At 58.9% G+C, this 18989-nt stretch overlaps 2 protein-coding genes and 1 long non-coding RNA gene across 5 annotated transcripts; 2 read left to right on the top strand and 1 right to left on the bottom strand.

Moving 5' to 3' along the window:
• The first annotated feature begins 1814 nt into the window (after positions 1 to 1814).
• On the top strand, positions 1815 to 12839 carry C29H2orf42 (chromosome 29 C2orf42 homolog). Of its 2 annotated transcripts, XM_058859493.1 has the most exons (10): positions 1815 to 1954; positions 3545 to 4347; positions 5766 to 5876; positions 6659 to 6784; positions 7993 to 8021; positions 8125 to 8200; positions 10021 to 10128; positions 11155 to 11181; positions 11255 to 11417; positions 12551 to 12839. In XM_058859493.1, the coding sequence occupies exons 1-10, from the start codon at positions 1929 to 1931 to the stop codon at positions 12810 to 12812; spliced, it is 1731 nt and encodes a 576-aa protein (XP_058715476.1). In that variant the 5' UTR covers positions 1815 to 1928; the 3' UTR covers positions 12813 to 12839. The 2 variants fall into 2 exon arrangements, with proteins under 2 accessions (XP_058715476.1, XP_058715475.1); XM_058859492.1 differs by lacking the exon at positions 7993 to 8021 and having other exon boundaries at positions 8096 to 8200; positions 11081 to 11181; positions 12531 to 12775.
• A 409-nt stretch (positions 12840 to 13248) lies between these two features.
• MRPS24 (mitochondrial ribosomal protein S24) lies at positions 13249 to 18266 on the top strand. 2 transcript variants are annotated; one of them, XR_009279829.1, is made up of 6 exons: positions 13249 to 13288; positions 13848 to 13907; positions 14462 to 14573; positions 16960 to 17233; positions 17368 to 17540; positions 18000 to 18266. XR_009279829.1 is itself a non-coding variant. In XM_058859513.1 (5 exons), exons 1-5 carry the CDS (start codon positions 13262 to 13264, stop codon positions 17710 to 17712), a joined length of 483 nt encoding a protein of 160 aa, XP_058715496.1. In that variant the 5' UTR covers positions 13249 to 13261; the 3' UTR covers positions 17713 to 18266. The 2 variants fall into 2 exon arrangements, 1 of the variants encoding a protein (XP_058715496.1); XM_058859513.1 differs by lacking the exon at positions 17368 to 17540 and having other exon boundaries at positions 17703 to 18266.
• Positions 17248 to 18029, bottom strand: LOC131589743 (uncharacterized). Its single transcript, XR_009279833.1, has 3 exons — positions 17902 to 18029; positions 17442 to 17575; positions 17248 to 17371 (listed from the first exon to the last, which is right to left on the bottom strand). It is a non-coding gene; the product is annotated as an uncharacterized LOC131589743 (long non-coding RNA).
• Positions 18267 to 18989: the final 723 nt, after the last annotated feature.

Genomic DNA, 18989 nt, shown 5'->3' on the forward strand with positions numbered 1-18989 from the left:
TTTTGGGGGGGTTTTTTAGGGGTTTTTTTGTTGGTTTTTTCTTGGTTTTGGGGATTTTTTTGGGGTTTTTTTTGTGTTTTTCGTTTTTTGGGGGATTTTTTGGGGGCTTTTTTTGGAGGTTTTTTGGGTTTTTTAGGTTTTTGTTTTGGGGGGATTTTTTTGGGTTTTATTTGGGTTTTATTTGGGTTTTTTATTGTTTTCTTTTGGGGTTTTTTTTGTTGTTTTGGGGTTTGTTTATTTGGGGGGCTTGGGGTTTTTTGCTGGGTTTTTTTGTTTTGGTTTTAAGGGGTTTTTGGGGGTTTTTTTGGGGTTTTTGGGGTTTTTCTTTGTTTTTTGGGGGGGTTTCTTTTTGGTTTTTTGGGGTTTTTTTGTTGGTTTCTTTGTTGGATTTTTTGGTTTTTTTTTTTTTAATTTTTCTTGAGATTTTTTTTGGTGTTTTGTTTTGTTTTTTTGGGTTTTTTTGGGGAAGTTTTTTGGAATTCTTTGTAGGTTTTTTTTTTTTTCTCTTTTCATTTTGTATTTTTTGGTTTGTTTGGACGTGTTTTTATAAACACAAATCGCAGGGACTTCGCTGCCTTAGCCGAGAATCGGGGCAGGAATTGCACAAACTCATCCTTGGGGGGTTTTATTTTAATTCTTATTTTTTGTGAGGGGGTTTTCCTGCAGGAAAAACCAGAAACAGCTGGAAAAAAGCCCCAAAAGAAGCCAAAAGTGTGAGAAATTCTGGAGCTGCCTTCAGCCTCACACCCTCTGTTTTAAAGGAGCCTCTTGGAGCATCCCTCCAACGGGGGGAAATTATTTTATTTCTATTTTTATTTTTTATTTTTTGGAAGATAAATCGTTTACATCTTTTTTTTTTATTATTTTTTTTTTTGTGGATCTCAGTGTGTTTTTCAGGGTGGGCTTTTTTTGCCTTACGCTGGGGAAAAAGAAATAAAAATAAAAATAAAAATAAAAATATAAAAGGGACTTGAAAGCTCCCAGCTCTCCCCAGGTGAGCCAAGATCCCCACCCTGGGACAGCAAAAAATTCCTGTTGCTAAAACGTGACAAATCCCTTCCAGGGTTGGTTGTTGTGGGGTTTTGTTGTTTTTTTTTAATTTTTGTACTGATTTCTACATTTTCCTGTACTGATTCTGTAAAATATTAACAGCAAATTGAAGAATTTTTTTGCACAAGCGTCGGCCACTTTTGTACGTTTTCCTTATTTAAAGGTAGGACACTTTTGATGTGATTTATGCCACAAATCTTACCCTATTTTTTTTTTTTTTGTCCTTATTATTTTTTATTTTTTTTTTGTGGATATAACTCTTGGAATATAAAGTTTTTAATCCGTTGTGTAAAAATTCCCTCAGTAGCCCAGGTGTGTTTTGCAAGGGAGTGAAGGTGAGAAGAGCTCCCAAACCTGATCTATCAGAGGCCAAAAAAACGCCCTTTTCTATCCTACCTCTCGCCCAGCCTTTAAATAAAAAAAAAAAACACAAAAAAACCCTCAGAAAAATGGAAAAAAATACAAAAAAACTTTTTTTTTTAAGAAAAAAAAATGGGAAAAATGAAAAAAACTGAGCTGCTTGTGTGCTGTGTTTTGTTGGGTGCGTTGGGGTTGAGAAGGCTGGAACCTGTGGGATTTTGGTGGGTGAAAAAGGTGGAATTCGGGGGAGGGGGAAGCGAAATTTGGGGGGAAAAGGGGAAATCGGGGGATTCTCGCTGCGGGGGCTGATGGGAGTTGTAGTCCAAGTGTCACGTGTGGGGCAGCGTCTCTTTGAACTACAGCTCCCAGCAGGCCCCGCGGGTCACCACGTGGTGCCAGCGGACCAATGGGAGCGCGCCGGTGGCGGAAGTGGAGGTCCCCCCCACCATCACGGTGCTCCCGGCGGCGGTAACGGGGCTCAGGTACCGGGGCGGAGGTGACGTCACGGGCCGCGAGGGATGCTGGGAAACCCCGGGAGACGCCGGTGAGGGGGGGGGGGCGAGACCCCCGGGCCCGACCGTGAGGGGAGAGACCCCCGGGCCTGACCGTGAGGGGAGAGACCCCCGGGCCTGACCGTGAGGGGACCCGGGGCCCGACCGTGAGGGGAGAGACCCCCGGGCCTGGCCGTGAGGGGAGAGACCCCCGGGCTTGGCCGTGAGGGGAGAGACCCCCGGGGCCTGACCGTGAGGGGAGAGACCCCCGGGCCCGGCTGTAAGGGGAGAGACCCCCGGGCCTGAGGGGAGAGACCCCCGGGCCCGGCCTTGAGGGGAGAGACCCCCGGGCCCGGCCGTGAGGGGAGAGAGCGACCCCCGGGCGTGAGGGGAGAGACCCCCGGGGCCTGACCGTGAGGGGAGAGACCCCCGGGCTTGGCCGTGAGGGGAAAGAGAGACCCCCGGGCCTGGCCATGAGGGGAGAGACCCCCGGGCCTGGCCGTGAGGGGACCCGGGGCCCGACCGTGAGGGGAGAGACCCCCGGGCTTGGCCGTGAGGGGAGAGAGAGACCCCCGGGTCTGGCCGTGAGGGGTTCATGGGGACCGGGACAGGGACGGGGCCGGGTGGGGCTCAGGCTGAGGACAAAGGGGCTTGCGGGGACCCCGGGGACAGGAGGGTGACAGCAGGTGGGGTCCCGCTCTGCTCCCGGGAAACGAGGGACAGGACAGGAGGGAACGGGCTGTGGCCGGAGGGTTTCGGTTGGATTTTCAGGGAATTCCTTTGTGGAAGGGTTGTCCTGCCCGGGGCAGTGGCAGAGTCCCCGTCCCCCGGGGGTTTCTCAGTGCATGTGGCACTTGGGGACATGGTCAGTGCTGGCCCTGGCCGTGCTGGGCCCGGTGATCCCGGAGCTCCTGTCCCCCCGAGATGTCCCCGTTGGGACAGGGACAGTGACAGCGCTGAAGTCACTGTCCGGGGCGGTCAGAGTGCTGCAGGGTCCCACTCGGGGCATCCAGGAGGGAACTGCCCCCTTCCTGTCCCGTTTCTGGCCACAATTCCTCCTTCCCGGGGCTGGACAGGCGCTGGCAGGGTGGCACAGGGACAGACAGTGGCCATTGGGGTGGCACAGGGACTGGCAGGGTGGCACAGGGACAGACGGTGGCCATTGGGGTGGCACAGGGTCTGTCAGGGTGGCACAGGGACAGACAGTGGCCATTGGGGTGGCACAGAGACTGTTGGGGTGGCACAGGGACAGACAGTGGCCATTGGGGTGGCACAGGGTGGCACAGAGACTGCCAGAGTTGCCATTTGGGTGACACAGGGACTGTCAGGGTGGCCCTGGGGTGGCACAGCCTGTCAGGATGTCCCCTGGGGTGGCACAGCCTGTCAGGGTGTCCCCTGGGGTGGCACAGGGACTGTCAGGGTGTTCCCTGGGGTGGCACAGCCTGTCAGGGTGTCCCCTGGGGTGGCACAGGGACTGTCAGAGTGTCCCCTGGGGTGGCACAGCCTGTCAGGGTGTCCCCTGGGGTGGCACAGGGACTGTCAGGGTGTCCCCTGGGGTGGCACAGCCTGTCAGGGTGTCCCCTGGGGCGGCACAGCCTGTCAGGCTGCCCCAGTGACCACCCTCCCTCCCCATCTCCCCCCAGCTCCATGGATCCGTGCCCGGGCAGGCCCAAGGCCCCGTCCTTCCTGTCGGACCTGGGCAAGGCCACCCTGCGGGGCATCCGCAAGTGCCCGCGCTGCGGCACCTACAACGGCACGCGGGGGCTCAGCTGCAAGAACAAGACCTGTGGCACCGTGTTCCGGGCGGGCACGCGCCGCCAGCCGGGCGCCGACGCCGTGCGCGTCCTCACCGGCTCCCACAGCCAGCTGTACTCGGTGCGCCAGCGCGACTCGCGCTGCTTCGTGGAGCTGGGGGTGTCCGAGACGGCCATCCAGACCCCCGAGGGCACCCTCATCACCCAGCTGAGCTCGGGCCGCTGCCACGCGCCCGCCTGCGCCAAGGCGGCGGCCGACAAGCAGTGCCAGCACCTGAAGCTGGCGCTGGGCTGCCAGGCCGAGGCCACGCCGCTGCCGCTCAAGAGCTCGGTGCTGGGCACCGTGCAGGCTCCCGCCGAGGCCAAGCAGAGCCTGTGGGAGCTGGCCACCGAGCCCACGGGGCCGCTGGTGCAGAGGGTCACCAAGAGCGTGCTGGTGGTCAAGTGCAAGGCCAGCCAGAGGCACAGCCTGGGCTACCTGCACGCCAGCTTCGGCCAGCGCCGCTTCTCCTGCGCCTGCCGCGCCCCCCGGCACGGCCACGCCAAGGGGGAGGACGAGGAGGAGGAGGAGGAGGAGGAGGAAGAGTCGCCCCCCGCGCGCTGCATCCACTTCCTGGCCTGTATCTGCGCCTTCGCCAGCGACGAGAGCCTGGCACAGGAGTTCTCCGACTTCCTGGCCTCCGACGCCGGCGGTGGGAAGGGGCAGGGGTTGTGGGGGCTCTGGGGTCACCCTGAACACCCCCCCGGGTTCTCCCTGTCACCTGGGGGGTGGGGTTGGGTCCTGCCCCGTCCCGCTGCGAGCACAGAGCTCCGTGGGGAGCGGTGCCCAGCTCCTGCCTGCGTGGCAGCAGAGTGGGGGCTCCACGGGGAGCTGGGGGGGGCAGATCCCACCGGGTTGGGGGTCCCTTTCTAGGGCTGGAAACTCTGAGCCCCTTCCCAGAGCAGCCTCTGGGCTTCATTGCCCCTAAACCCCTCCCAAAGCAGGAAATCTGGGGTTCATTCCCTGTGATCCACAGCACAAATCTCGGGTTCATTCCCTGTGACCCCAGCAGGAAATCTGGGGTTCATTCCCTGTGACCCCAGCAGGAAATCTGGGGTTCATTCCCTGTGACCCCTAGCAGGAAATCTGGGGTTCATTCCCTGTGACCCCCCCCCAGCAGGAAATCTGGGGTTCATTCCCTGTGACCCCAGCAGGAAATCTGGGGTTCATTCCCTCTGACCCCCCAGCAGGAAATCTGGGGTTCATTCCCTCTGACCCCCCCCCAGCAGGAAATTTGGGGTTCATTCCCTCTGACCCCCCAGCAGGAAATCTGGGGTTCATTCCCTCTGACCCCCCAGCAGGAAATCTGGGGTTCATTCCCTCTGACCCCCAGCAGGGAATTTGGGGTTCATTCCCTGTGACCCACAGCACAAATCTGGGGTTCATTCCCTCTGACCCCCCCCCAGCAGGAAATCTGGGGTTCATTCCCTCTGACCCCCAGCAGGGAATTTGGGGTTCATTCCCTGTGACCCCCCAGCAGGAAATCTGGGGTTCATTCCCTCTGATGCCCCCACATCAGGAAATCTGGGGTTCATTCCCTCTGACCCCCAGCAGGAAATCTGGGGTTCATTCCTTCTGAACCCCCCAGCAGGAAATCTGGGGTTCATTCCCTCTGACCCCCCAGCAGGAAATCTGGGGTTCATTCCCTCTGACCCCCACAGGAATCCCTGGGGTTCATTCCCTGTGACCCCCCAGCAGGAAATCTGGGGTTCATTCCCTCTGACCCCCAGCAGGAAATCTGGGGTTCATTCCCTCTGACCCCCCAGCAGGGAATTTGGGGTTCATTCCCTCTGACCCCCAGCAGGGAATTTGGGGTTCATTCCCTGTGACCCCCCCCAGAACAGCAGCATCACCCTGGATTCCCACCATTCAGGGGGTTCTGCACCCCAATAACCCCACACAGTCGAAGGTGAAAACCCACTCAGGGGGCACAAAATCCCCCCTCGCCTCTAAAGGAGCCTCTTGGGAGGGTGGGTGTTTCTCTGGGGACATTTGGGGGGTGGCTGTGTCCCTCTGTGTCCCCGTGCCTCGTGCTCAGGGTGGTTTTAGGGACAGGATTTGTGTCCCCAGGGCTGAAGGGGACGGTGATCCCGCAGCTGCTGCGCGGCCCCGGCTCCACGGCACGGGCTCGGGGGGCGGCTGCTGCCAGGGCCAAGAGGAGGAAAAAGGACCTGGGGCCAGGTGAGTGTCCCTGGGGAGGGCCTGGGGTGGGTGGGGGCTGAAATCCCCTGTGGAGGCAGCTCTGGGGTCAGATCCAGCTGTTGGGATCTCTGGAGCAGCTCCATGGGGTCAGATCCAGCTGTTGGCACCTCTGGAGCAGCTCCATGGGCTCAGATCCAGCTGTTGGGATCTCTGGAGCAGCTCCATGGGGTCAGATCCAGCTGTTGGTGCCTCCAGAGCAGCTCCATGGGGTCAGGTCCAGCTGTTGGCACCTCTGGAGCAGCTCCATGGAGTCAGATCCAGCTGTTGGGATCTCTGGGGTCAGATCCAGCTGTTGGCAGTTCCATGGGGTCAGATCCAGCTGTTGGGATCTCTGGAGCAGCTCCATGGGCTCAGATCCAGCTGTTGGCACCTCTGGAGCAGCTCCATGGGCTCAGATCCAGCTGTTGGTGCCTCCAGAGCAGCTCCATGGGCTCAGATCCAGCTGTTGGTGCCTCCAGAGCAGCTCCATGGGCTCAGATCCAGCTGTTGGGATCTCTGGAGCAGCTCCATGGGCTCAGATCCAGCTGTTGGGATCCCTGGGGTCAGATCCAGCTGTTGGCAGCTCCATGGGCTCAGATCCAGCTGTTGGCACCTCTGGAGCAGCTCCATGGGCTCAGATCCAGCTGTTGGCACCTCTGGAGCAGCTCCAGCTGTTGGGAACTCGGCTCCTCAGCCCCATGGGGTGGTGCTGTGGGGCTGAGGGCCCAGAGGAGGGGGGTGACAGGTGACAGGGACAGTGTGGGTGACAATCCCTCCCTCAGGGCCGCAGCTGCCCGGGCCCCTCCTGGCTCCAGACCCGGCTCATCCCGGCCCCAGGAGGAGCGGCCTGAGGAAGCCGCCGGTCTCCTCTTCCTCCTCCTCCTCCTCCTCCTCGCTGAAGAGACACGGTGAGCCCTGGGGCACTGCCAGCGCTGGGTTTGCAGGGCTGGATGTGGGTTTTGGGTGGGAATTCCTGGTTGTGAGGGTGGGGACAGACCGGGATGGGATTCCCAGAGCAGCTGGGATCTCTGGAAGTGTCCGAGGGCAGCTTGGAGGAGCCTGGCTCTGTGGGAAGTGTGGGACCCATGGTGGGACTGGGTGGACTTTGAGGTCCCTCCAACCCAAACCAATCCGTGTTTAGATGGGATTTTGGGAAGGAATTCTTACCTCAGGGTGGGGAGGGCTGGGATGGAATTCCCAGAGCAGCTGCAGCTGCCCCTGGATCCCTGGGAGTGCCCAAGGCCAGGCTGGACCACCCTGGGACAGTGGGTGGGACTGGATGGGATTTAAGGTCCCTCCCAACCCAAACCATTCCCAGATTCCATGAGTGACTTCTGCTGGCATTCTGTGGGACGTTTGGGAGAGGAAAGGTCCCTCCAGCACCACTAAATCCCGTGGGTTTCCCCACATCCCTGTGGAAAAGCCCTCTCTCCACGCTGGCATCGCCACCTTTGCTTGATGCTTTCCCCCCTCTTGCCTTCAGTTTTCCCCAGAAATCCACACAAATCCCTCATTTTCCTGCTTTTCCCCCACACAGAGCTCACCCATCCCGCCCCAGGCCGGTTCCTGGGGCTGAGCTGTGGGGCAGGGTGACATTGCTGTGTCCCTGTGCCCCACAGGCTGTAACCAGGCACTGGATGAGTCCCAGGTGTCCCTGTCCTTCCTGGGGGTGAGCTGTGGGGCAGGGTGACATTGCTGTGTCCCTTCCTGTGCCCCACAGGCTGTACCCAGGCACTGGATGAATCCCAGGTGTCCCTGTCCTTCCAGGGGGCTGAGCTGTGGGGCAGGGTGACATTTCCTGTCCCTTTGCTGTGCCCCACAGGCTGTACCCAGGCACTGGACGAATCCCAGGTGTCCCTGTCCTTCCAGGGGGCTGAGCTGTGGGGCAGGGTGACATTGCAGTGTCCCTGTGCCCCACAGGCTGTACCCAGGTCCTGGATGAATCCCAGGTCCCTGTCCTTCCTGGGGGCTGAGCTGTGGGGCAGGGTGACATTTCCTGTCCCTTCCTGTGCCCCACAGGCTGTACCCAGGCACTGGATGAATCCCAGGTGTCCCTGTCCTTCCTGGGGCTGAGCTGTGGGGCAGGGTGACATTGCTGTGTCCCTGTGCCCCACAGGCTGTACCCAGGTCCTGGATGAGTCCCAGGTGTCCCTGTCCTTCCAGGGGGCTGAGCTGTGGGGCAGGGTGACATTGCAGTGTCCCTTTGCTGTGCCCCACAGGCTGTACCCAGGCACTGGATGAGTCCCAGGTGTCCCTGTCCTTCCAGGAGTGGCTGGGCAGCGTCACAGAGCGCATCCACCAGACCATGCACTACCAGTTTGAGGGTGAGTGTCCTCCTGTAGCACCTGGGGTTCCCCTGGGGGTTCCCCTGGGAAGTTTCCTTGGCTTGGCTCCAGGTTGTCAACGTTCAGGAACAATCACAATCACAGAATGATTATATGAAATTGCTTTATTAAAGCAATTATTTTATTATATGAAATTATAATGTTTTATTATATGAAATTGCTTTATTAAAGACCTCTGAGTATCAGGGGTGCACAGACCCAAATCTGACCCAATTCAATTTTGAGCTGAACATATTTTATACTCTATCATTACATAATTTACATATTAATTATTAAACTTACATTGTTCTATTGTAAGCATTTTTACCCAAGCATGATCCCCCCCAAACCCCTAACACTGTTCCTCACGTTCTTTAAACAATAATTATATCTAATCACATCTAACAATTGTATCTTTTATCATATATTGATTACACAGGTGCAGTTTGACCTGGTCTTTACCAAGCACAAGGCCTAACATTTCCCAGGGCCTGCTTTTCCCAGGGCAAACCCAACTTTCTTTCTAAATCCCTGAATTTTCTAAGATTTTAAGACTTTTTACAATCAAGGTGACATTGAGGGCTCAGGGAGGGGATTCTGCCCCTCTGCCCCGCTCAGGTGAGACCCCCACCTGCAGCTCCCAAGGTCCACAGGATCCCCAGAGCTGCTCCAGGGGCTGGAGAAGCTCTGGAGCCAGGCTGGGAGGGTTGGGAATGTTCCCCTGGAGAAGGGAAGGATCCTGGGAGAGCTTCCAGCACATTCCAGGGGGCTCCAGGAGAGCTGGGGAGGCACTGGGGACAAGGAGGGACAGGACACAGGGAATGGCTCCCACTGGGAAAGGGGAGATTTAGATGGGGAGGGGCTGGGATGGAATTCCCAGAGGAGCTGAGGCTGTCCCTGGATCCCTGGAAGTGCCCAAGGCCAGGATGGAGCACCTGGGGCAGGGGGAGCTGTCCCTGGGTGGGACTGGGAGGGTTTTGGGGCCATCCCACCCCAAACCATTCCAGAATTCCATGGCTCTCAAGCCCCTCTGCTCTTTTGGGGAACATTTTGGGAACACTTTTGGTGTTTGGAATGCTGTGTCCCTTTTTGGGAACACTTCTGGTGCCATTTGGGAACACTTTTGGTGCCATTTTGGGAATGTCCCTTTTTGGGGATGATTTGGTGTCTTTTTGGGAATGCTTTTGGTGCCATTTTGGGAATGCTGTGTCCCTTTCTGGGAACACTTTTGGTGTCTTTTTGGGAAGACTTCTGTGGCCTTTTTGGGAACATTTTTGGTGCTATTTGTTAACACCTTCTGGTGCCATTTTGGGAGTGCTGTGTCCCTTTTTGGGGATGATTTGGTGTCTTTTGGTGAATACTTTTTGTGCCATTTTGAGAAGGCTTCTGTGGCCTTTTTGGGGATGATTTGGTGTCTGTTTGGGAATACTTTTGGTGCCATTTTGGGAAGACTTCTGTGGCCTTTTGTTAACATTTTTTGGTGCCATGTTTGGAATGCTGTGTCCCTTTTTGGGGATGATTTGGTGTCTTTTGGGGAAGGCTTTTGGTGCCATTTTGGGAAGACTTCTGGTGCCATTTGTTAACACTTTTTGGTGCCTTTTTGGGAACATTTTGGTGCCATTTGGGGAACACCCGAACGCCATCCACACCTCCCACCACCAATACCACCACCCAAAACAGCAACAGCAAGGGGCCAGCCTCCAAATCCCAGACATTTCCCCAGGAATTCAACCACTGCTGATCCCATGAGCCCCAGGGACCCTTTGGGATGAGGATTTGGGACCCCCAGCCCTTTTTCTGACCCCGCTGTGCCCTCCCAGGCCACCCAGAGCCGCTGGTGTTCCACATCCCCCAGTCCTTCTTCGAGGCTCTCCAGCAGCGCATCTCCAGCGGCAGCGGCAAGAAGAGGCTCCCCAACTCCACCACGGGTGAGGAAAAGGGGGAAAAACATGGGAAAACCGTGGGGAAAATGTGGGAAAAATATGGGGAAAAACACGGGAAAAACGTGGGAAAAACACGGGAAAAACACGGGGAAAACATGGGGAAAAACACGGGGAAAAACACAGGAAAACCATGGGAAAAACACGGGGAAAACATGGGAAAAACACGGGGGAAAACACGGGGGAAAACACGGGAAAAAACACGGGAAAAAACACGGGGAAAACACGGGAAAACCGTGGGAAAAACACAGGAAAACCGTGGGAAAAACACGGGGAAAACACGGGGAAACGGGGAAATGGGTGGAAAAATTAAAGGGGGAAAGGGGTGGAAAAATAAAGGGAGGAAAGGGGTGGGAAAATAAAGTGGGGGAAAAATTAAAGTGTGGGGGAAAGGGGTGGGAAAATAAAGGGGGGGGGAAATAAAGAGGGGGGAAAAGAGGGGTGGGAAAATAAAGGGAAAAAAAAGAGAGATGAGAAGGGGGGAGAAAGGGGGAAGGGTGAAAAATAAAGAGGGGGGGAAAAAGAGGGGGAAGGAGGGAAAAGGGGAAATGAAAAAAATGGGGAAAAGGGGGGAAAAATAAAGAGGGGAAGGAGGGGGAAAAGAGGCAAAAAGGGAGGGAAAACGGGCAAAAAGGGAGGGAGAAGAGGGGGAAGGAGAGAAAAAATGAAGAGAGGGAGAAGAGGCAAAAATGGTGGAAGAGAGGCACAAAAGGGGGAAAGGAGGGGAAAAATAAGTAAGGGGGAAAGGGCAAAATTGGGAGGAAAAGGGGAAAGGTGAAGAGGGGGAAAAGAGAAAAGAAGACAAAAAAGGGAGGGAAAAGAAGGGAAAAAGGGTGAGAAGGAGAGGGAGATAAAAGAGGGTTGATAAAAGCAAGAGGGATGATAACAGAGGGGGAAAGAGCAAAGGGGTGAAGCCCCCCGAGCCGACCCCTCCCCGCAGCCTTCGTGCGCAGGGACGCGCTGCCCCTGGGCACCTTCTCCAAGTACACCTGGCACATCACCAACGTCCTGCAGGTGAAGCAGATCTTCGACACGCCCGAGGTGAGGCCGGGCCAGCCCCCCCGGGACCCCCCCAGCCCCGGCGGGCCGGCCCTGAGCGCTCCCCGCCCCGCAGGTGCCGCTGGAGATCACCCGCAGCTTCGTGCAGAACCGGGACGGATCCTACGAGCCCTTCCGCAGCCCCCGGGTGGAGGTGGAGAGCCTGCCCGAGGGGCTGGCAGCCCACGAGAAACAGCCCCCGCTGCGGCCCCTGGAGCTGCAGACCTTCCTCAAAGTCGGTGAGCAACGGGGGGGCGCGGGGGGACCCCAAAACAGCCCCTGGGAGGGCAGGGAGGGACCCCAAAACAGCCCTGGGAGGGCAGGGGGGGACCCCAAAACTCACCAGAAAGGGCGGGGGGGAACCCAAAACTCACCCAGAAAGGGCAGGGGGGGAGCCCAAAACAGCCATTGGGAGAGCAGGGAGGGACCCCAAAACTCACCCAGAAAGGGCAGGGGGAGACCCCAAAACAGCTCCAGAAAGGGCAGGAGGGGAACCAAAAACCCACCCAGAAAGGGCAGGGGGGGACCCCAAAACAGCTCCAAAAGGGCAGGGTGGGACCCCAAAAACAACCCCTGGGCTGGAAGGAGAGGACCCCAAAACAACCCTCAAGAGGGGCAGGGTGGGACCCCAAAACAGCTCCAAAAAGGGCAGGGTGGGACCCCAAAACAGCCCCTGGGAGGGGGAGGGTGAGACCCCCAAACCCACCCAGGAGGTCCCAGTTCCCCATAGGACTGGGGGACACCCCTGGGGGTCCAAGGGGGGACAGGGGGGGTTCAAGGTTTGGGGGAGCTTCAAGAGGTGGTGAAAAAAGGGGTCCCAGAGATGGGGGAGCTCCAAGGGAGAGATAAAGGGGTCCCAGAGATGGGGGGGCTCCAAGGGACAGGTAAAGGGGTCCCAGAGATGGGGGGGCTCCAAGGGACAGGTAAAGGGGTCCCAGAGATGGGGGGGCTCCAAGGGACAGGTAAAGGGGTCCCAGAGATGGGGGGGCTCCAAGGGACAGGTAAAGGGGTCCCAGAGATGGGGGGGGGCTCCAAGGGACAGGTAAAGGGGTCCCAGAGATGGGGGGGGGCTCCAAGGGACAGGTAAAGGGGTCCCAGAGATGGGGGGGCTCCAAGGGAGAGATAAAGGGGTCCCAGAGATGGGGGAGCTCCAAGGGACAGGTAAAGGGGTCCCAGAGATGGGGGGGCTCCAAGGGAGAGATAAAGGGGGGGTTCCAAAGGGATGTGAGGGACCCTGGGGGCTTCAAGGGAGGGGAGAGGGGAGGGTCCCTGGGGTTGGGGGGCTCCGGGGAAGGGAAGAAGGGGGGTCCCCGAGGCGGGGGTCCCGCAGCCACGCCGCCGTGCCCCCCCAGGACACACGTCCCCCACGCAGAAGGAGCCCACGCCCTTCACCATCGAGTGGATCCCCGACATCCTGCCCCGCTCCCGCCTGGGCGAGCTGCGCCTCAAGTTCCAGTACGGCCACCACGGGGGGCCCCGGCAGCCCCCCGCCCGCGGGACCCCCCCCACCGAACCCCCCCTGGGCACCATCGCCTTCCCCTGAGCCCCCCGAAAAGGGAGAGAGGGGGGCTCGGGGTGGGGGGGACACCTGGGAGCGCCCCCAGAATAAACCAGAACCTCCCCGAGTGTGCTGAGATTCTGTGGGGGGCACCCGGAATGGGGGAAAGGGGGAGACCCCCAGAAAGGGGGAGAAAATGGGGGAGACCCCCAGAAAGGGGGAGAAAAGGGGGGAGACCCCCAAGTGGGAGGGGAAAGGAGGGAGACCCCCAGAAATGGGAGAGGAAAGGGGGGAGACCCCAAAAAGGGGGGACACCTGGGAGACCCCCAGAATGGGGGGGTGAAGGGGGAAGGGAGCTGGGAGACCCCCAAAAGGGGAGGTCACCCTGGAGACTCCCCCAGACCTTCCCGAAGCCCCCGGCGGGACCAGGGGGTGCCCAGCAAAGACCCCCAGGGTCCCCAGTGCTCCCAGTATCCCCAGTATCCCCAGTATCCCCAGTATCCCCAGTACCCCCCCAGTATCCCCCCAGTATCCCCCGCTGACCTCCCGCCGCCAGGGGGCGCTGCCGCCCAGCCCCGAGCCAAGATGGCGGCGGCCGCGCGCGCGCTGCGGGTGAGGGGAGAGCGGGAATGGGGCAAAAACAACAGCGGGAATTGGGGAAAAAACAACGGGAATGGGGCAAAAACAGCGGGAATGGGGCAAAAACAGCGAGAATGGGGGAAAACAGCGGGAATGGGGGAAAACACCGGGCTGAAGGGGACAACGGGGACCGGGGGCTCCAGGCCCGGCAGCGGCACCGGACCTGGGGACACCAGACTGGGGGGACACTGGGGACACTGGGGACAGGGATCACTGGGGATTGGGGACACTGGGGACACTGGGGACAGGGGTCACTGGGGATTGGAGACACTGGGAATTGGGGACACTGGGAATTGGGGACACTGGGGATAGGGGACACTGGGAATTGGGGACACTGGGGATTGGGGACACTGGGGATGAGGTACACTGAGAACAGGGGACACTGGGAATCTGGGACACCGGGGACAAAGAGGGCCAGGGGCTGTGGTGACACTGGGTACAGCTGTGGAGTCCCAGCCGGGGCTCCTGGGGACACTCTGGGGACAGGGGAGTGGGATGTCCCCCCCACCCCACAGCCCTGTTCTCTCTGCAGGTCCTTCCCCGTGTCCCCAGCGCCACCCGGCAGCTCCACACCACCCCTGCCTGCCTCAAGGTGAGTCCACGTGTCCCCCCGTGTCCCCCTGTGTCCCCCAGAGCCACCATGTCCCCTGACACCACTGTCCTCTGACCCCACTGTCCCCTGACCCCGCTGTCCCCTGACCCCGCTGTCCCCTGACCCCGCTGTCCCCTGACCCCACTGTCCCCTGACCCCGCTGTCCCCTGACCCCACTGTCCCCTGACCCTGCTGTCCCCTGACCCCGCTGTCCCCTCTGTCCCCTGACCCCGCTGTCCCCTGACCCTGCTGTCCCCCCTGACCCCACTGTCCCCTGACCCCGCTGTCCCCCATGTCCCCTGACCCTGCTGTCCCCTGACCCTGCTGTCCCCTGACCCTGCTGTCCCCCCTGACCCCACTGTCCCCTGTGTCCCCTGACCCTGCTGTCCCCTGACCCCGCTGTCCCCCTGTGTCCCCTGACCCCACTGTCCTCTGACCCCACTGTCCCCCCTGACCCCGCTGTCCCCTGACCCCCCTGTCCCCTGACCCCGCTGTCCCCCGTGTCCCCTGACCCCGCTGTCCCCCTGTGTCCCCTGACCCCGCTGTCCCCACAGACGCGGGCAGCGCGGGTGCGTGTGGGCAAGGGGGACAAGCTGGTGACGTACGAGCAGGCGCACCCGCCACACCACATCGGGCACCGCAAGGGCTGGCTGTCCCTGCACACCGGTGCGTGACACGGGGACACGGGGGACACTGGGGACACCGGCTGTGGGGACAGCCTGAGGGGAGGTGACTGTGGTGGGGAGCACGGGGACATCCTGGGGATGGGGACATGTGGGGACATCCTGGGGATGGGACATGTGGGGCACACAGGGACATCCTGGGGATGGGGACGTGGGGAGCACGGGGACATCCTGGGGATGGGGACATGTGGGGCACACAGGGACATCCTGGGGATGGGGACATGTGGGGCATGTGGGGACATCCTGGGGATGGGGACATGTGGGGAGCACAGGGACATCCTGGGGATGGGGACATGTGGGGACATCCTGGGGATGGGACATATGGGGACATCCTGGGGATGGGACATGTGGGGACATCCTGGGGATGGGACATGTGGGGAGCACAGGGACATCCTGGGGATGGGGACATGTGGGACATGTGGGGTTGGGACATGTGGGGACATCCTGGGGATGGGACATGTGGGGACATCCTGGGGATGGGGACATGTGGGGAGCACAGGGACATCCTGGGGATGGGGACATGTGGGGACATCCTGGGAATGGGGACATGTGGGGACATCCTGGGGATGGGGACATGTGGGACATGTGGGGACATCATGGGGATGGGACATGTGGGGCACACAGGGACATCCTGGGGATTGGGGACATGTGGGGAGCACAGGGACATCCTCAGGGAACCTGTGTGGCAAGGCTGGCACAGTGACCAGTCACCAGTGCCACCACTGTGTCCCCTCAGGGAACCTGTGTGGCAAGGCTGGCACTGCAGGGCAGTCACCAGTGCCACCAGTGTCACCAGTGTCACCACCGTGTCCCCCCAGGTAACCTGTGTGGCCAGGCTGGCACTGCAGGGCAGTCACTAATGTCCCCAGTGTCACCATTGTGTCCCCCAGGTAACCTGTGTGGCCAGGCTGGCACTGCAGGGCAGTCACTAATGTCCCCAGTGTCACCATTGTGTCCCCCAGGTAACCTGTGTGGTGATGCTGGCACTGCAGGGCAGTGACACCAGTGTCCCCAGTGTCACCAGTGCCACCACCGTGTCCCCTCAGGTAACCTGTGTGGCCAGGCTGGCACTGCAGGGCAGTGTCACCAGTGTCACCATTGTGTCCCCCAGGTAACCTGTGTGGCCAGGCTGGCACTGCAGGGCAGTCACTAATGTCCCCAATGTCACTGTGTCCCCCAGGTAACCTGTGTGGCGAGGCTGGCACTGCAGGGCAGTGTCACCAGTGTCACCAGTGTCACCATTGTGTCCCCCAGGTAACCTGTGTGGCGAGGCTGGCACTGCAGGGCAGTCACTAATGTCCCCAGTGTCACCATTGTGTCCCCCAGGTAACCTGTGTGGCCAGGCTGGCACTGCAGGGCAGTCACTAATGTCCCCAATGTCACTGTGTCCCCTCAGGGAACCTGTGTGGCGAGTCTGGCACTGCAGGGCAGTCACTAATGTCCCCAATGTCACTGTGTCCCCCAGGTAACCTGTGTGGCCAGGCTGGCACTGCAGGGCAGTCACTAATGTCCCCAATGTCACTGTGTCCCCTCAGGGAACCTGTGTGGCGAGTCTGGCACTGCAGGGCAGTCACTAATGTCCCCAGTGTCACTGTGTCCCCCAGGTAACCTGTGTGGCGAGGCTGGCACTGCAGGGCAGTCACTAATGTCCCCAGTGTCATTGTGTCCCCCAGGTAACCTGTGCGGCGAGGCTGGCACTGCAGGGCAGTGTCACCAATGTCCCCAATGTCACTGTGTCCCCCAGGTAACCTGTGTGGCGAGGCTGGCACTGCAGGGCAGTGTCACCAGTGTCCCCAATGTCACTGTGTCCCCCAGGTAACCTGTGTGGCCAGGCTGGCACTGCAGGGCAGTGTCACCAGTGTCACCATTGTGTCCCCCAGGTAACCTGTGTGGCGAGGCTGGCACTGCAGGGCAGTGACACCAGTGTCACCAATGTCACTGTGTCCCCCCAGGTAACCTGTGTGGCAAGGCTGGCACTGCAGGGCAGTCACTAATGTCCCCAATGTCACTGTGTCCCCCAGGTAACCTGTGTGGCCAGGCTGGCACTGCAGGGCAGTGACACCAGTGTCCCCAATGTCACTGTGTCCCCCAGGTAACCTGTGTGGCGAGGCTGGCACTGCAGGGCAGTGTCACCAGTGTCCCCAGTGTCACTGTGTCCCCCAGGTAACCTGTGTGGCAAGGCTGGCACTGCAGGGCAGTCACTAATGTCCCCAATGTCACCATTGTGTCCCCCAGGTAACCTGTGTGGCCAGGCTGGCACTGCAGGGCAGTCACTAATGTCCCCAATGTCACCATTGTGTCCCCCAGGTAACCTGTGTGGCGAGGCTGGCACTGCAGGGCAGTGTCCCCAATGTCACTGTGTCCCTCAGGTAACCTGTGTGGCGAGGCGGGCGCGGCGCAGCGGGCGGTGGAGGACGCGTTCCTGCGGCGGTTCCTGTACGGGACATTCCCGGGGCTGCTGGCGGACGAGGTGGTGCTGAAGCGGCGCGGGAACCTTCTGGTGATCTGTGCCCTGCTGGGCCGGGCACTGCCACCCCACAAACTCTACTTCCTGCTGGGCTACACCGAGACCCTGCTCAGCCACTTCTACAAGTGCCCCGTGCGCCTGGAGCTGCAGACCGTGCCCGCTCGCGTGCCCTACAAGTACCTGTAGGGTCAGGAATGAACCCATAGGTGTCCCTATGGAATGCTCTGGAATGTTCTCTGTGCCCTACAAATACCTGTAGGGTCAGGAATAAACCCACAGGTGTCCCCATGGAATGCTCTGTGCCCTACAGGTACCTGTAGGGTCAGGATAAACATAAACATCCACATGGAATGCTCTGGAATGTCCTCTGTGCCCTACAAGTACCTGTAGGGTCGGGAATAAACCCATAGGTGTCCCCATGGAATGCTCTGGGATGTCCTCTGTGCCCTACAAATACCTGTAGGGTCAGGAATAAACCCATAGGTGTCCCCATGGAATGCTCTGTGCCCTACAAATACCTGTAGGGCTGGGATAAACCCATAGGTGTCCCCGTGGAATTCTCTGGAATGTTCTCTGTGCCCTACAAATACCTGTAGGGCTGGGAATAAACATAAACATCCCCATGGAATGCTCTGTGCCCTACAGGTGCCTGTAGGGTCAGGAATAAACCCATAGGTGTCCCCATGGAATGCTCTGTGCCCTACAGGTGCCTGTAGGGTCAGGAATAAACCCATAGGTGTCCCCATGGAATGCTCTGTGCCCTACAAATACCTGTAGGGCTGGGAATAAACCTATAGATGTCCCCATGGAATTCTCTGGAATGTCTTCTGTGCCCTACAAGTACCTGTAGGGTTGGGAATGACCCTATAGGTGTCCCCATGGAATGCTCTAGAATATCCTCTGTGCCCTACAAATACCTGTAGGGCTGGGATAAACTCATAGGTGTCCCCATGGAATGCTCTGGAATGTCCTCTGTGCCCTACAAATACCTGTAGGGCTGGGATAAACTCATAGGTGTCCCCATGGAATGCTCTGTGCCCTACAAATACCTGTAGGGCTGGGAATAAACATAAACATCCCCATGGAATGCTCTGTGCCCTACAGGTGCCTGTAGGGCCGGGAATAAACCCATAGGTGTCCCCATGGAATGCTCTGTGCCCTACAAATACCTGTAGGGCTGGGAATAAACCTATAGATGTCCCCATGGAATTCTCTGGAATGTCTTCTGTGCCCTACAAGTACCTGTAGGGTCGGGAATGAACCTATAAATGTCCCCATGGAATGGTCTGTGCCCTACAAGTACCTGTAGGGTTGGGAATGACCCTATAGGTGTCCCCATGGAATGCTCTAGAATATCCTCTGTGCCCTACAAGTGCCTGTAGGGCTGGGAATAAACCCATAAATGTTCCCATGGAATGCTCTGGGATCTTCTCTGTGCCCTACAAGTACCTGTAGGGCTGGGAATAAACCCATAGGTGTCCCCATGGAATGCTCTGTGCCCTACAAGTGCCTGTAGGGCCAGGAGTGAAGGTCCCATGGGGCGTGCTGTGGGACCCCAGCCATAGTGCCACCAGCCATGGTGCCACCAGCCAGGGTGGCACTGCCAGGGATGTGCAGCCAGGGCTGTGCCCCACATGTCCCCACAATGTTCTTGTCCCCCACAGCCTGTCCCTGTGTCCCCAAGCCCGGTGACACTTGGCAGCTTAGGCACAGCCCCCCCTTCCCCCCACAGCCAGTCCAGGATGTGACCCCAGGCTGGGAGGGTTTGGGGGCCCCATTCCTGTGGTGGCATCGTGCCCTGCGTGTCCCTGTCACCGCCGTGTCACCGCGTGTGTGTCACCACCTGTGTGTTACCACGTGTGTGTGTCACCACCTGTGTGTCACCATGTGTGTGTGTCACCACGTGTGTATCACCACCTGTGTCACCACGTG

Source organism: Poecile atricapillus, chromosome 29 (genome assembly GCF_030490865.1).
Source record: "Poecile atricapillus isolate bPoeAtr1 chromosome 29, bPoeAtr1.hap1, whole genome shotgun sequence".
Taxonomy (NCBI): domain Eukaryota; kingdom Metazoa; phylum Chordata; class Aves; order Passeriformes; family Paridae; genus Poecile; species Poecile atricapillus.

What these genes read in the sequence shown, in the direction of transcription:
- C29H2orf42 (XM_058859492.1), top strand. Translation starts at nt 1,929, where the DNA reads ATGCTGGGAAACCCCGGGAGACGCCG. An exon ending in GAAAAAGGACCTGGGGCCAG is followed by an intron (nt 5,877 to 6,658) that starts GTGAGTGTCCCT and finishes TCCCTCCCTCAG; the next exon opens with GGCCGCAGCTGCCCGGGCCC. An exon ending in AGATCTTCGACACGCCCGAG is followed by an intron (nt 11,182 to 11,254) that starts GTGAGGCCGGGC and finishes CCCGCCCCGCAG; the next exon opens with GTGCCGCTGGAGATCACCCG.
- MRPS24 (XM_058859513.1), top strand. Translation starts at nt 13,262, where the DNA reads ATGGCGGCGGCCGCGCGCGCGCTGCGG. An exon ending in CGGCCGCGCGCGCGCTGCGG is followed by an intron (nt 13,289 to 13,847) that starts GTGAGGGGAGAG and finishes TTCTCTCTGCAG; the next exon opens with GTCCTTCCCCGTGTCCCCAG. An exon ending in CTGGCTGTCCCTGCACACCG is followed by an intron (nt 14,574 to 16,959) that starts GTGCGTGACACG and finishes TGTGTCCCTCAG; the next exon opens with GTAACCTGTGTGGCGAGGCG.